This window comes from Cyrtonyx montezumae, unplaced genomic scaffold (assembly GCF_038088225.1).
Source record: "Cyrtonyx montezumae isolate F1298 unplaced genomic scaffold, pur_monq_1.0 scaffold_8, whole genome shotgun sequence".
Lineage (NCBI taxonomy): Eukaryota > Metazoa > Chordata > Aves > Galliformes > Odontophoridae > Cyrtonyx > Cyrtonyx montezumae.
In genome coordinates this window covers 116240479-116257840 of record NW_027072089.1, presented here as the reverse complement: position 1 = coordinate 116257840, position 17362 = coordinate 116240479, and the positions used below count along the sequence as shown (strand labels likewise).

Sequence of the window (17362 nt, the reverse complement as noted above, 5' to 3'; positions counted from 1 at the left end):
AAACAGTGAAAACATACATAATTACAAGCACATTTAACATCCAGTTTTGCTTCTTTAATTAGCAGAAAAACCACTAAGAGAAATGCAGCCCAGGGCTCCTCATCCCCAGCAAAATGCACAGGGAGAGAAATTAAGAGACCTAGATTAGGAAGCCCTAAACAGAGCTGTTCTCTTTTATTTTTTTTAATAAACGACTCTATCTTCCATTCCAATCATCAAAAGCATCCTTTTTTTATTTTCAAGAGAAATGAAGGATACTTTGAATTCTTCCATCAAAAATCCAGAAGAGGCAGAACAGCATAAGCAATAACAATAACAACAGTGTATGATTTCTTCAGTGTGTGAGCTGTTTTACCCTGCTTTTTGTATGCATAATACTTTGCTGGGCTGAGGGAAGCCCCACAGTCTTTGAATTTTAATTCCATAAAAGCAAAGAGAGGGATTATCCCCTCTCTTAGAGCTACTTTTTCAGTCTGGCTGATGAGTCATGGTTTGTAATCATTTTTACTTTCACGCTTTTCTATGGCACAAGGACTAAAAATACATGCTTTTAGTTAAGAGCTGAGATTCAGCCACATGACACCATAATTAGTTCATTCTCCATTCTCTTTGGTTTTTTTTTTCAGAGCTTGGTAAACTAGAATTCTCTGTTTGTGACATCAGAACCATTTCCACAGCAACCAAATGAATTATCCCCCAAATCTCTGTAATAGGAAATAAGCAATAGGAACAGAAACTTTTGAGAAACAAAAGATTCTCGCTGTTTACATGCAAATGTCCATAGAAACAACCAAATCATAATGAAAAGAAATATGGAAGATACATAGAAACGCAGGAAATACAACAGAGGTGTAACCATTATTTATACATTTTACTGTGCATAAATACACATTCAGTAATTTTATGACTGTACGCTGTATTTGTAATAACCCCAGTGTGTGTTTAAAGCCAGTAAAAGCTGATGCTGCAACACAGTGAGTCTTAACGACAGGCAGTGTTTATCTTTTTAGCTTCTATTTTAAAAATAAATCATTATTTTTGTCAAAGAAAACAGAATCCAATGTGAGTTGATGCCATTTTCATTTCAGGATTTTAGAGAGGATGTGCCACCACCAGTCACCACATTCCATAGATTTCACAGCCACAGAAAGTTGAGATATAGGATTTGTTTGGGAACACTTTAGATTTGTTTCTTGCAAAGATACCCTTGAAAAAGGAATCAAATAATCATTGATGCATCATTCCCTTCTACTGCAACCTCGGTGTCTGACTATATTTAGAATAATGGATCTATTAACATCTATGAGTGAACACAAGCCTGTTAGTAGTAACAGTGCTAGAGGTCTGGCAGTCTTCATTCTTATCAGCCATCTAAACAGCCAGTTCAACCTCAGCAAAACACTGATGACTTCGTAGTGTAATCAAGAAAATAATTTGTTTACCCTAGAAATAAAGTAGAAAATAAAGATCGGTTGCGCCTTCACTATTTGTATCAACTTATTTTATTTATTTCCTCAGTGAGGCTGGATAAACATTATAATCTCCTCCAGGTTTTGGGATCACCTTTACTCTATCATTCTCTCAGATAACGTACATGTGAGATGCTTGCCCAGCACTTTTGGCAAGTAAATTAACATCTCCTTTTGAGGCAATCAGGTGCACCTGATGAAGGAAGAGAATCTTATTCATGGTACATTAAGCATGGCCAGAGACTCTGCATGCTCAAATTATGGGTCTGTTAGCAGTCTCTTCTACAGTATTTTTTCTCTGGAGTCTGGGACCATTACAGTCTTACAGCCTCTGAGAAAACTTTAAAAGAAAGTAATTTCCTTCACTTTTACTAATAGCAGCAGAAAGCTCGTACTCCTAAAACCTAGTACTTGGGGTAAAAATATTCTTGGTAATCACTAGCAATTTTTTCTTTTCCCTTTAAAAACAGTAAAAAATAGTTGCTTTCAGCAATCTGTATTCTTTGATGTGGCCTAGTCCCTCATTAAGATTAATGCAAGCCAATGTGGTGCCATAAGCCTTGAATCCTCTGAGGGACTCCGTAATGGCCCAGAGATTTCAGGGCCGCTGGTGGCCATCTGCCACATGTATGAAGTTCCCTGCAGGTTATCATTTATACCCATAGTAAAATAAAACATTTTCCATCTGTGAGGGCTACAGAATTAAACCCACCCAAGAGTCCCTGGCAGTTTAACTCTGGACCAAATCTTCTGTTGGCTTTTCTGTTTCTCTTCAGAAATCTTTTTCACAAGTTCTTCCTCCTGATCTCCTACAGAATTCTTACACAGTTTAGTTCCTACAGTAGCTGATGTTATTCCTATTTTCATAACCATTTTAGTAGCACTCCAATATCTATATCTTCAGGCTGTGGTAGTTTGCCCAGGTTCTTCTCCACCAGCCTGGGGAAAAAAAAAAACACTGACAAAAATTTTGCAAAAAGTCTTTTTCAGGCTTGGTCCTCAGGGCACATTTTGTTGACAAATTCAAAACGACTAGAAAAAACAAAGCTATTTCCCCAGAGTATATGCGCTGCTCAGAGGCTTTTTCCTTTGCCTCTGTGTGTCTACTAAACAATGGACTTCATTCTTTCTTCTAAAGCTCAGAGAAATCGTGAAACAGTCTCACTTTAACTACTTTTAATCACTATAATTTGGACTATTAATAAACATATATTTAATAAAGTTCTTTTGTCTGATGATACAACTAAAAAAAAAAAAACCCACCTTTAAACTGATGAAATTTAACTTATAGGTAATAACTACAGTGAAACTACTTACATGGCTTCTTCCTAATTTCCCAACACCTTAATCAGATGGTAGGAGCAGTACAGAATTATATATATATGGTACTGTATATTTCAGAAGAAAAAATATCTGCCTCATTAATCTTTGCATTAAACATCTAATCCTATATCTATTTAACCCTATAAGCTTTAAGTGAGATCTTTATGCAAAAATACCCTACATTTTTTCTCCTTCTTTCCCACAAGTAAACCTCATTATGAAATTTAAAGGAAGAAAAAATCATCTTCTTAGTATATATATTTGGTGGAAGCAATATTATTACTAAGTAATGAGTATCTCAGTTATCTCAGTTCTCTTCTCACTTTTTCTTTTAAGGTATTTTCAAACTAAGTAAAGACCTAAGGCAAAATATGTTCTACTAATCTTCAGAACAGGAGTAGAGAGATTTTTAATTTGACCAGAATGACATAGTAACAGTAACTGGAAATAATTTTTCTTAAAGAAACAAACAAACAAACAAAACACATCCCACACACATGCAAAGTAATTGAAAAGAGCCAAGTATTAATACACTCTGAATTCTAGAAAGACATTTTTCTTCATTTTAAAGCAATATTTTAACTGATCCAAAAATTCATTTGAAATCCTGAATTCTTATTTCAAGAAAGGTCTTAAACTGCAAACATAAAATTGACTGATCATGAGCTGAAAAATAATTCTGTAAAATTGAATTATAGATAGATATTCCTCTTATTTTGGAAATAACACCCTTTAACAGGACATTGTACTGCTTAATTCTAACTATAGTGAGTTATGATATGTTGTGAAGATAAATAACTGGCAGATGTTTACACACTGCCAAGTTCCAAGTGTTGCTTGGAGAGAAAGTATAGAATGTTCCGTCACCAGGGCCAAGTGGCAAGGAATCCATACTCTCCTTAGCAGTTCAGTTACATTTACAGATACTGAAAAAAGTCGGCATATATCAGGAAAGTTATTTTAATTTGGGATTTGTATTCACCAGGCAGTGAACTGATACTCATAATATACGCAATAAGATGTTGCAGGAGCTTTTTCATAAGGTATCTGAGAGATTATCTACATATAGAGGTAGAGGAAGTTCATACAAGAACTGGAAGACAAACTATACTATACCAGAACAGACTCTTTCAGTCAGAAAATGAAAAACGTGTTTGTGTCCTACCACTGGGATTCAAGTAAGGTGTTCAACAGGCTTCAGTGTTGAAAGATACATTCATGTAATTTGGTAACAAAAGAGGGAGCTTAGGCTGAACTCAGACCTTGAAGCCTTGGACAGCTGGATCATATGATATCCATTCTGAATCAGCTTCTCCACATATAACTCTAGAAGTCCTTACAGCTTGTGCAGCCTGTATCTCAATACAGTTTGAAAATTTCTTACATGACTAAATTTAATGAATGCACAAGAGAAGCAATGCCCCATGTTTCCTCCTGAATTGTACTAAGGTTTAAAAGTCAGGAGAGGCACTTAATTTTTCTCATAAAACAAGATGGGCCCATTCCTTTTCTATTCTCCAAAAATATCATACTTGCAGATGTGACTACCTCCAGCAAAATATTGCAATAATAATCATCTTCATAAAGAAGGTGCAAGTAAGACAGGCTCACCTTTTGAACAGGAGAAAGGCTGGTAATGTGAGTTCAAACTAAGGTTCAATCTCAAAAAAAGATTAAAACCCTAAGTAAGCATGCCTTGTCTGTTATGCAACAGAAAAGTCTGGGTTATTACCTCTTGCAAAACTGGATCAAAACTAAGGCTTTCAGATCAGAAAAGTGATGTGTGCTCGTGTAGAAAGCACCAGCTGGGACTGTCAGACAACTAAAGAATTATCTCACTTCTAGCCAGCATAGATTGAGGGGCTTTGGCTCGAAATAGGAACTCCAAATTTTTTTTCTGACTGCTAAGCTAATATGCAGAACACAGGCAAACTCATTTTAGGAAGAATGCTTTCTGGGTGGATAAGAATATAAAATGCAGAATACTAACTCCACCCTGGAAATAAGTGAGCAAATATTTTTAACCAAGTTTAAATATGTTCCAAATAAATAACAACAAAATACATTCTGTGCTTAATGCTTCCTACTGATTAATATAAGACATCCGAGTATGCACTTTCTTGGACTCATCTACTTAAGGTAATTATCTTGCATCTATTACAGTAGATGCTATGAATCACCCCTCCCAGTACCAACATTTAGTGTTCAATCATAGATATATAATGCAAAGGTATTAACTGTGAATTCTGAATTGTTCCCACAGAGTGCTGGTTAACCATCAAATCATGGAATGGTTTGGATTGGAATGAACTTTAAGAATTATCTAGTTGTTTCCACTCTGTCATGGAAGCTTGCCCAGGGCCCCATCCAACCTGGCGCCAGGTTAAACACTTCCAGGGATGGGACATCCACAACTTCTCTAGGTGGCCTGTGATAGTGCCTCACCAATCATAATATCAAACCTAATCTCCCCTCTTTTAGTTTAAAGCTATTTCCCTTGTCCTATCACTCATGACAGGACAAGGATCATGTAAAAAGTCTGTCTCCATTTTACTTGAAAAATGCTTATAAGTACTGGAGGGCTGCAATGCAGTATCCCTGGAGCCTTCTCTTTTCCAGGCTGAACAAGCCCAGCTCCCTCAGCCTTTCTTCACAGGAGAGATGCTCCAGAACTTTGAGCATCCTTGTGGTCCTTCTCTGGACCTGCTTCAACATTCCTCTTGTACCAGGGTCCCCAGACTTATATGCAGTTCTGCAGATGGGCCCTCATGAAAGCAGCACAGAGGAGTACAATCACCTCCCTCACCCTGCTGGCTACCACTCTTTTGATTCAGTGTAGTCTAATATGATTCTCTCCAACAGTTTGCTTAAGTATCTCTTCATGTTTTCTTTTAATTTGGCCCTTATCAGAGTTTATTACTTTTTATTTGCACACCAAAATGTGTGTACACTAATATAGATATCAGAAATACTCTAATTTTCTTCAGTTTTATGATGTGTCATTACCAAATATATGCATAAACTGAACTCAAATATTTTAAAAATCTAGTATATAATTTTATAGCAAACTGAGAAGAGCTCTGTTCATATTCCAGTTATTTGCTTCTAGTGACCTCATTAAGTAGGCATGTTTGTCTGCTACTAACAAAACGATCCAAAATGTGACTGACATCCCAAGTGACAGGTATTTGAGAGACTATAGTCTATACTTTCATAAATTTATGAAAGTGAAACTCCAAAGTTAATATCATGCTGTAATTCAGGTTAAAGTTTATAAAGTAAGGCACGTATATCAAACAGAATGAAAGGCTGAGCAAATGACAATATCGATTATCAGGAGGTGAGTGGAAAGTGAATCCTTGATAAACCTTTCCTACTGTATTTCACATAAACACATTCTTTAGAACAAGGCAAGACAAAGCTGAGGAATCCTAACTAGCACTTTTTGGCATGCATCTCCCACAAGTCTAACCTTCCAACAATACCTTCCAGCACTCAGATAATCTCTCCTTTCTGCAAGCAGCTCCAAAGCTTTTTTAGTATTACAGGGTATATTATTTCAAAAAAAACAGAAACCTCATCTAGTCTTCTCATTTCTCTTAAAACTATTGTTAAACAATAAATCATGAAATTGCTCATCTTCACACTGAAGTATGAATTATCACTAATTCCTGGATTGGTTTCATCATTTGCAATTAGCAGTACAAATACAACAGAGCTTATACTCTTGATACAGAACTGTATAACAGTTATGCAACCTACAGTCCTGTATTATGAAAGGATACCAAAAGGATACCCACTAGTAACTCTTAAATGATGAAGAGAAACATGCGGTGTTTTGTTGTTGTTTGTGTGGTTTTACAGTTTTTTTATTTATTTATTAAACAAAAAAAAAATTTAATTAGATAATCAAAATTCATCAAGCCAGCCAAACTCAGGAATTTGATAATATTTATTTCACTGTCCTGCCATGTTCAACAAAATAAGGGTGAATCAAAGCAATTATATAACCAAACATAATGAAGTCCCACATTTTAATTACTATACAGTAATGAGTAAAAATAGCTATGTCATAATATTTCATACCTCTGTATGTTAGACAAAAATGTAACAAATTCAAAAATGCTAGACTCAAGTTATTTTAATAAACAAAATGCATTTGTAAGTCTTAATTATATATTTAAATATACTGTTTTTCAGACATTTAGAAGTATTAAATTGGACAGATCATAGATTCAAAAACTTGGCTCATATCTCATTTCCTTTGAATTATATATCAGTGCTTACACACCATTAGCATTTTTTCCTAATCATCTCAGACACTTAACTATTTATGCAAAGAGGCATCAGTTTCATACAACTAGCACCTTCCTATTCCAGACAGCCAAAGGAAGTTTCAAACAGCACAGTTCAAAGCCACCACATCTTTATTTCACATGTAAACACAAATAACACATCTGAACACAATGTAGTCAATTTTATCAATCACTTTATCCTGATATTGATAGATCTTCTAGAAAAGCAATTATTTTATTGTTAGGTTACTACACTGATAGAATTGAGTAGATGCCATAGTGCCACAGGTTTAAAAAAAATAGTCAGTCTTAATTTTACCTGCAGACTTCATACTTGGAATACAAATATTTCCTTTAGTAATGAATCAACAACATTTCTAAATCTACTTTCTTTGCTTGCAAAAATATCATCTATCAAACAAAAAAAAATGTGAAATATTCTTGAACATTTTTAGTTCAATTTCTATCAGACTTTACAAACTGTCACTTAAATCTAACTTCTCATGTTTAATATTTTGTCCTCTAAGCATGTAATTCTTAGCTATTAATTAGGAAGTAAAAAGATGTAAAAATGTACTTTAGAAAGTACTTACATTCTGCATATTTCTGAAGCTGAGAGAACTCTCCAGGACTAAGGTTAAGCCACTTCTCCTGGCTCGTCATAATGGCAGTAATAGTCTTTGTTAATTTCAGAAAAGCATTCCTTTTGATCCTGGTGACTCACACTCCCAAGATTTGTGGTTTCAGTTCACAGCACTTGAAGACTTGATAGGTGACATCAGTCCAAAGTCTTTGATGCTACGAATTGTCGGCAATTAGTTGGTTCAGCAGTGAGTTACAGCACTGTTAAAAGAAGGTCAAACATAAGAAGTCTAAATACCAGTTTTAATACAAGAGGAATTGTAACTGATAAATACTTTGTTATAACTCTGTCCCAAAAATTTGCCCATACAATATTTGTCCATATTTAGTTTTATATGTACTTCCAATTTTTGTTTTTATAATTTCAATTGGTTAAGTGCAGCACTGATCAGCAAATATTATCATACTGATCAAATTGCATCCAAACACCTTCTGTGAGAACATTTCAGTAACATCTAGAGACACTATCTATCAGTAAAATTAGCTCCCCATCATTTTAAAATGGGATTCAGATAACTAGGTTTGTATCCAATTCTGTTGCCACATAGTACTTACATGGTTTCATCAAAAACATTCTGAAGCTTCTACTGCCCCGTGTCAAAATGATATTAATTTTATTTAGCAATGTGGTGGGAAAATCATGAGAGCTATTTAAATATTAACTGTTCTAACAAAACAGTAGGGGGGTTGATTTTTAGGATCTGTCACAACATTGCAGTATACACTAGTGAAAAATAAATGTACCTGGCATTGTTGCAATTTAATTCAGACAAAAAGAACAAATTCTGGGTGTCATTTCTCATTTCAGTTTTACACAGATTTAAGCACTGTACAGCAGACATTACAAAGGCAAGGCGTTATCGACATCGCACCTTGCACAACAGGTAGGAGGATACTTTCATCTAATTTTAGCCATATGGCAGTCAGGCATCTCACCCAAGGTTGCCATCTAGGGCTCTCTCTTTAATCAGCAGAAAGAGAAAGGCAACACAGACCAGCAATTAATCCCTCTAGTTTCAACATAATCTTAAGATGTGATGAATTGCTTCTTGCAGTATTTATTTTCCTCTATTGATTGCAGAAGTTGCCTAGATGACAAATTTAGACTAGAAAGCTAATTTTAGACCATAAATGGAATCTCTTTATATGCCTAGCAATGGCGTAACTTCCAAGGGTCAGATTACAAAAAGAGCAAAGAAAAAAATCACACCAGAAGACACTGGCATAATAACAGTTTCTAAGAAAGAAGTTGGCAGAGGAGAGAAAAAAGCACAAAATTTCAACTTGAGGTGGTAGAGGGGATAAATAAAAATAAAAAACTAGCATGGCTAGGAACAGAAACATATGTAAAATAAACAACTCCTTAAATCAATTATGGGCAACATTTTGTTTTTCACCCTTCCCTATTTCATATATATATTACTGGAAAAAGAAATTCAGGAAGAAAAGCATCTTAATCCCTAAACATACTTTCATTGCTCTCAGGCTCTTCTTAGTGAATGATTTCGATATATACACTTATGTTCATAGAAAGTAACATCATCCAAACACAATATCAAATGTGTATAACCTATTTGACAGCTGCATTGCCTTTTTAAAGTTTAAATCAGAAGAAATCCTTAAACTTCCCAAATTTGGAATAAAACAAAGATAATTTAGAAGAAGATAGACCTAGAGACCAAAAACATAGTAAAATCTAATAGGATTATTATCTAATAGGATTATTGAGATTGGGATGAAAAAAAACCCACAATATTAATATGGAAAAAACTGGCAAAGAGCAAAGCTCAATAGCCCTTAAACATCAGTGGATCACACTCAGTGTCAGAAAAAGGGTAATAGCTACAAAAGATGAAAGTGCTATACAATCAAAAAGCTTAACATTCTGTCTTGAGAGCCTCAGTCCTCTTATTTAAGAGAATAGAAAATAGTAATGGTCAGTAGAGAATTTTTAATCAAATTAGAGATGTTTCATTTATGACAGGTGATTAGATTGTATTGAATACAATTTTATTTCTCTAAACATTTTTTCGTATTCTTGAAAACTGATCAGGATTTACTTAAAATGGTTTTATATTTGCATCATCAATTTAACAGATTCAGAATTTTCTAGCATAATTCTATCTATTATTATCTATTACTAACTACAGAAGCTTAATCATCTGTAAAAATAAACACTGTTGAATGTTGTACATTTTGATATTAACTTGGTTATTTAAAATCATGTTAAGCAGCCTATCATTAGTATTACTATGACTATCAAGATAATAACTGCTGTGGGTCCTAAAGTGACCAATCTGTTCACATGTAATGTCTTTTGGTCTATGGGGATTGTTATGTCTACAGCTCATGGGAAAGTCAGTAGAAAAATGTTGATTTTCACTATCCTTCTCTGACTTAAAACCTAAATCAGCAACTCTGAGACAAGACATCCTTTCCCATTTACTAGACATCCAGGCTGTGAATAGTGTTGGAAGGAGAGGCAAAACTGGAAAACAGCAGCACCAGTGAGTTAATATCCCCATAAAAAAGATGAATTATTTCAAAGAACACATTAAATTGTACACTTAAAATATACAGGATGGCAGGTAAGGAACTCTTTCACCAAACCTCTAACAGTTTGACATATTCCAGGAAATATACATTTGTGCAAATATTTTGTTAGTACCCGCATAGGTACAGTTCACAGCTCACTCAACCTGACACAATGCAGATCTCATAATAGTGTTTCTAATGTCAATTAATTAAACATTCATTTTATCACAAAAACAATTGGATTAAAAAAAAAATTCTCTCAACTCTTATACCCTGACCATAAGAACTGTTTTAAATGTTAGCCTCCTTTTTACAACCTCGTTTTCTTTCTGGATTTTAGATTTTACAGTCTTTCTGTCAGGATTCTTACCAGTCCACATAACCAAACTAGAAAGTAAAGCTTCCTTAAAAACTCTACAAACCAAATTACTCAGTATTCAGCTACCACTGCTAACAAACTCATATTTCCAGGAATTCACAGTGCCACTGAAATTTCTATGAAGAAACCAGGCTGAGAAATAGAGGAGACAGGAACACACAGTGGAGAACAGATTAAAAAAAAAAAAAAAAAAAAAAGGGGGTATATTCTCTATATTCTCGCTCTATATATTTATGTTCTGCCAGCCTCAGCACCCGAATAATCTCATCACAAAGTCCTCACTGAACTAGAAAATAAGTTCTAGTAAATAAGTTTCTAGAAAGCATGGCAAAAAGCTATTACACACAGTTCTAAAGGAAAAAAATCACCAATATTGAGTTCAGCTTCACACTTCATCCGCAGAGGATGACTGAGGCCTGAAGAAACAAGCATGAGATTCAGCAAAGCTAAGAGCTGGGTCCTGCACTTGAGCTGTAACAATTCAAAGCAGTGTTTAAGAAAAAAGTGGTTATAAACTTGCTCAGCTGAAAAAGACTTGGGGATGCTGGTCAACATCTGGCTGAATGTGAGCCGACAGTGTACCCAGATGGCCTGCATCAGAAACAGCATGGCCAACAGGACTAGGGAAGTCATTTTCCCTCATATATGGCAATGGCAAGGTCACTCCTCAAATGTCGTGTTCAGTTTGGAGCTTTTTGCTACAAGGACATTTAGTTGCTTCAGTGTATACACAGAGCTACAAAGCTGGTGAAAGGACCAAGACTAATGAGAAACAACTGAAGCGACTCATTGCTCTCTTTAACTTCTTCAAAGGAGGCTGCAGTCAAGAGATTGTATCTTTTCTCAAGTGATAAATGATAGAAAATAATGGAACGGCTTCCAGTTGTGTCAGGGGAGGTTTAAGAAGAATTTCTTCACTGAGAAGGTGGCCAAGTATTGGAAAGGGCTGCCCAGAGAACTGATGTATTCCCCATCCCTGGAAGAATTTAAGAGATAGGGATGTGGCACTAAGTGACACATTTTAGCAGTGAGACTCAGCAAGTCAAGCTGATGCCTAATCTGATGATCTTGATGGTCTTTTATAACCTAGATGATTCTGTGATTCTAAATACATTCAGTTTTTCAATAAATTCAAGTTCCTCCTGAAAGGTCTTCTGAGTTCATTCTCACTGCCCTAACAGAAAGCACAAAAGTTCTTAACACACAACCTACGGAGGTTTTCTGTTAAACATAAGGAAAACTGAAACAGCACGGAAACTGGTGTTTAGAATTATCTACCCATTTTTTACTTCTTACCAGTCCTTCTACAATCTACATTTCGTATACACTTCCATCAGTAATTTGCAGTTCCTTCATAACAGGGGGTAATACTGATGCCAAGAAGGGGCGCAAACAACAAAATGATTGATCCTAAATAAGCACTTCTATTCTATATATGAATAAGACCATCAAGTCCTTTTCCCCCACTTCCCTTTAAATTACTGACTCAAACTATCCTTCCCTCTATGTGAGAAACAGAGCTGTTAAAAGACATTCATTTAGACTACCATGAAAATCTTATTTCAAACTGTTTATGTTTTATTAGGAAGGTGGAAGGGCGAAAAAGAACAAGAACCCTAAGGAGAAGTTTCCTTCTGGGCTTTGAGGGAAGCTATAGTTCTCCCCATGATTGATTACTGATTTTTGACTGAATAACATGAATAAACAACACAGAACTTTTTGTACTTTAATTGCTGTAGAGGCTGAAGCAATTATGTTTTTTAAGAACTTTTCTATACAGAACCTAGTTGACTCCTTCATTTGGGAAAATGCCTTCACCATAGTTAGCTGGGTCCCTAAATTTCAGTGTCACACCTTTTCTCAAAGGAGAATTTTTACATATCAGACACCACATGATCACACACACGTACACACGCATATATAAACTCTTGGAACAAGATCAAAAAGTTGTTTTTTTGTTTTATTTTTTTGTTTTTACTTTAAATAACAGACAAGACCAAAGCATCTTTCTACTGAAAACAGTGCTGTTTGTGAACTTGGTAAACAATGTGAAAGTATACTTTTACTTTTTACAAGCATTCAGTAACTCTGTCTTTCTGTATAAAATATATTCCTTTGAGATCACATTTCAAGACCTATATGGTATTAATACACAAGTGATTGTGATGAATGCTTTCTATTCTAACAAACTGTTGAGATCGAAGCACATAATATTTCCTGAGCACTGAGTGACCACTTTTGCTATTGAACACCAGAGCACTCTCTTCACTAAGGCTGCAAATGTCAACATAACTGAACACTAAAACACAGCAACAGAGCAAAGCCAAAAACAGATTAATTTCATAAAAATGCAGGTACTATTCATGGATATACTAGACAGTTTGTGAAAGTATTCTTACAGTTCATTTTACACTCCATAGAAAATCCTGTCCTCAACATCAAGAATATCCCAAACAGATGTAGCTGAAGATTAGTCCTGAACAGTTTGAGAAGGAACAAAATGCCCCATCAGAAGCAGTTACTAATCAGCATTCTGGTGTCATCATCTCTTTCAATCACAGAAATATTATGACTGTTTCTAACTATTGCTAGATTAATTGCATGAATGAAAAAGAGCCTTGATGTCAAAATACATCTTCCTACATAAACATAACACACATACTTTACATAATGTTGTCTTGTCTTTCCACAGTATTTAGCATTCAAAAGTGTTAAAGTCATTTCATTAATAGATGCTCTTATTTAGCAAATAATGTTTACTGATGTACATTATCATAACACAAAAATATTAACTTTAAACGCTGATACAATGAAATCAGTGTAAAGTTTGTTTGCCAAGCTGAATAAATGTCCCTTTAAAGGAGTAACTTCAACACAGCCCAAAAGTATGCATGTTTTCCCGACTATTATATCTCCAGGTGTACTAGTTTAGAGTACGTATTAAAATTTAAATGAATCTTTTTTACAAACAAGGTCTGTATTTTAGAGAGAAATGATTACTTCAAATTTCATCCTGAAATTATCTATATGGAGTATGTCAGTAAGCTCTGGGAAAACATGCAGCATTAAAAAAATAAAAACACACTGTGATATGACAAGGCAAGTAATTGAATATTTGAGAAAACATTTCACTTATACCAGCTTATATGAAAATAAGAAATATCAGCGACAAAAACTGTACATCAGTCAAAGGTGATCAGAATTCAGGACAATGGCATCACTTAAAATGTATTTACTTACATTTCAAACACAGCCATTTTTATTATTATCATTATTATCTTCTTCACTTTGGTTTCAGCACTTTAACTTCACACAGGGACTACTACAAAAACTATTTTACTTTCAGATAGATCTCAAATATTTCCAACTCTTTCTAGACTTTCTATTTCAAATTTGTTACACTAAATACTTGTCAAATATTCTTTTTACTTGTCAAGTCAAAAGAACTACACATGGATTTGTCACCATTTCCTTCACTAAAAGAAATACTGAAATAAATGAAATACAAGCAGAAAACTGGGACAAGAAAATCCCATAATGTTAATGTTCTGTGGTGACATTAAATAATATAACTGTATAAGATAAAAATAATAATGACAATAAAAAAATAATCCACTGACACCTCTTCAGATTGCAGTTTATTTCATACTCTTTAAGAGAAAACACTGCATAAACTAAAAATATTCTGAGAGTCACGCAGCTATTCCCAACATTAAAAAGTTCTCAATTGCAATTCTAAGAAAAGAAATTTTTAAAAGCAAATGCGGGAAATGTGAGGAATTAGTCATCCTTCTTTCCATTTTACATCTGTAACAAGCAAGTTTCTCCATAGGGGCATTAATGTTTGCGCCATTTCCTTTGTGACTAAATAGTCACACCTTATCACATTTTGCTTTCATAAGTGATTGATTATTATTTTTCCTCTTCGAAGAAGTTATCCATGTTTCTGAAAAAGTAAGAGGGCTGCTCCAAAAGTAGTGCCTCCTGTGCCTTCTATGCACAGAGGTGATTGAGTCACCACTACTGAAGGTATTCAAGAAATGTGTAGATGCAGTACTTAGGGATACGGTTTAGGGAGCAATATCGATGGTTGGCTGACTGTTGGACTAGATGATCTTAAGAGGTCTTTTCCAACCTTAATGATTCTACTCTGTGATCATAAAAATACTGAAAACAGATGAAAGTAAGAGACAAACACAAAAGTGACTCCACAAAAAGTGGGCAATAAACTGTTTAAAGTGAAAAATCTCTAGAATACTGTTAACATTTTGAAATCAGTGAATTCCAAAACTGTTAATTCCAGCGTGAAAATCTTAAAATAAGAATAAATAAAGACTTATGACTAATTTTCTTTAATAAACGGAGCAATGTAATCTGTGGCAAAAAGCCCAGAAATCAATAGGTGTAATTATATACATAGGAAGTTCTCAGTCACAAGGTACATTTAGCTATCTACTAGGTAAACTTCTGTCAAGAGAATTACCCCAAACTTGTTCAATGGTGCATACTACTATTTATTTTATCCACACACACAAAAAAAAATCCTCCAAAGTTTTGTATATCACAGAATAATGCCATAGGAGCAATCTCTTCCTTCCAAACTGGGCATCCTTCCTATGCACCATCCCTGAAGGCATTCAAGGCTAGGCTGGATGTGGCTCTGGGCAGTCTGGTCTAGTGGTTGGCAACCCTGCTTACAGCAGGGCGGTTGAAACTAGATGATCTTTGAGGTCCTTTTCAACCAGGCCACTCTATGATTCTATGAAATCCAAATTCTGAAGCTCATACTTTGGAAAGAATCCTGCAGTGATCTCCCACAACTAGCACCACAAATATGTGAGCCCACTTTAGCAGAATGTTCAGCTCTTTGACTAATGTCTGTCATGTGTTGTTCCCCTTTTCTTTCCATTGCCTCTCATGGGATGAACTGTAAGTTCAACATAACAATTAACTTCTGTTACCCATCAGAAACAGGGTTTTTGTGTAATTGTTTGGTTTAATTAATCTCTCCAATTTAGGTGCTCCAGGGGTCATAACACCAGAGGATGGCAAAGCTGAAAAGTGTAATTTACAACTGGGGAAGATTTCTGATGATCCTTGACTTCCTGGGGCAGAAATTCCTACTCCATGTTCAGAAATAAGCCTTTGAAGAGATGCTTTAGTCTTGTGACGCAACTGTTCCACACTGCCTGAGGAAAAGATTTGTTAACCAGTGTCCTCATTCCAAAGTTTTATGCAGTTTTAAAATAAGCCGAGAACAGGGCACTTGAATAGCTTCTAAAAAGTATGTGAGAATACGAATCTGATTTAATTCTCAATGATAAATCTGTGCAGAGAATAGAGAACAACTTAGAAGGTAAGTGAATGGATTTTGCAGCAGAAAGATGCTAATTTTATTTCTTGCTAGCTGGATATTCTTTTTTTCCCCCCTTAGGGAGAGAGTTACATGCAGAAGTTATTGTGGTCCTAGGATATGAATAGCTGACACTATGCCATTGTCCACTGGGATAGAGCGGACAACTACAAAGGGTTTCATATTTATTAAATTACAATTGCTATTAAAAAGTTCAGTGACAGTGGAATAGCAAAAGGGATTTCAAAAGCAGGATAAGCTCTTGCCTACAGGAACATACATCTGCAGACAAAGGAAAATATGTGATAGCAGGAGTACTCCCACTTACTATTACTTGTTCTCCCTCTCAGTTTCTGACTTGTTCAAATTCAACTCCATTAATGCCTAATTTTGGGAAGGCTCTGTTATCATGGCCACTTGTATGTTCCTCCCACCTGTGCTGATCGTATTTGTCCACACTGCCGCCAGAGGACGTAGCATGTCACTTGAAATCTTTTAAATATCTAAAAGAATTGACATTTAATTGTTCTTTTACTTTAATTGTTTTTATGCAACCTAAATATGCATTCTTTTCCCACGATGTTCAGATTTCGGTATGTATTTTTGCTTGTGTTTCCCCAAGTTTTCCTTATCTTAAAGAGGGGAAAAAAAAGAGAAAAAGGTTGATGCTCTCTGCTCTTTTCCTTAAGGTTATTTTGTAATATATATTACTGAATTTTTTAAATAGTTATCCTCTTGAAAAAGATTCTGCATCTGTTTTCTTCTTCTTGTTTTCCCAGGATGTTCTTCCTCTAATAGCTAATTTTCTCTCCTTAAGAGATGCAATTATTCTCAGACAGAGCTTATGGTTTCACACAGTCCTTGGCACTAACATTATTGCTATCATAAACACGATTATTTAAAGATAAGAGAAACAGAGAATTGGCAGACAGAAGTAAAATAAAATGCATGAACATTTCAGACACAACTATGTCTTCAAGGCTGCAAAGATATACAGGAAGTTTCAAGCTAAGCACAGGTTAAGATCAATTACCTGGATCAATTAATTACTTAATTACACTCAAATTATAGTTTGAGGGAAAAGGGCAGTCTGAATCCTTCAGCATCTTCAGGGTTACAACATAACCACCCATCGATAGCTTCTAAATATCTGGTTTTGTGATCTTCCAGTTTTTTTCCCCCACCATGACTACTAAACTCTAGAACAGGTTGTTTATGTAGTAATAAAGCATGTACAAAATTACCTGAGAGAAGACTCAAGATAAGCCTGCACAAAATTCTTCTGATACTGCAGTGAATTATTTGCTATGCACACACACACACGTGCAATTATTGGAGGCAAACCTGAACTCACTCTACCTTGCTG

The 17362-nt window shown here is 35.1% G+C and overlaps 1 protein-coding gene across 5 annotated transcripts in view; it reads right to left on the bottom strand.

The window, feature by feature from the left end:
- The window catches only part of DGKB (diacylglycerol kinase beta), a 329366-nt gene that overhangs the window by 290451 nt on the left and 21553 nt on the right, over window positions 1-17362 (bottom strand). For 4 of the 5 annotated variants that reach the window (XM_065753425.1, XM_065753427.1, XM_065753426.1 and 1 more), the window contains exon 2: window positions 7681-7930. In XM_065753425.1, the coding sequence (XP_065609497.1) occupies window positions 7681-7750 (70 nt within the window). In that variant the 5' untranslated portion in view covers window positions 7751-7930. Of the gene's footprint in view, window positions 1-7680; window positions 7931-17362 lie in introns of those variants that run through there. The other variant, XM_065753428.1, reaches the window with a different exon arrangement.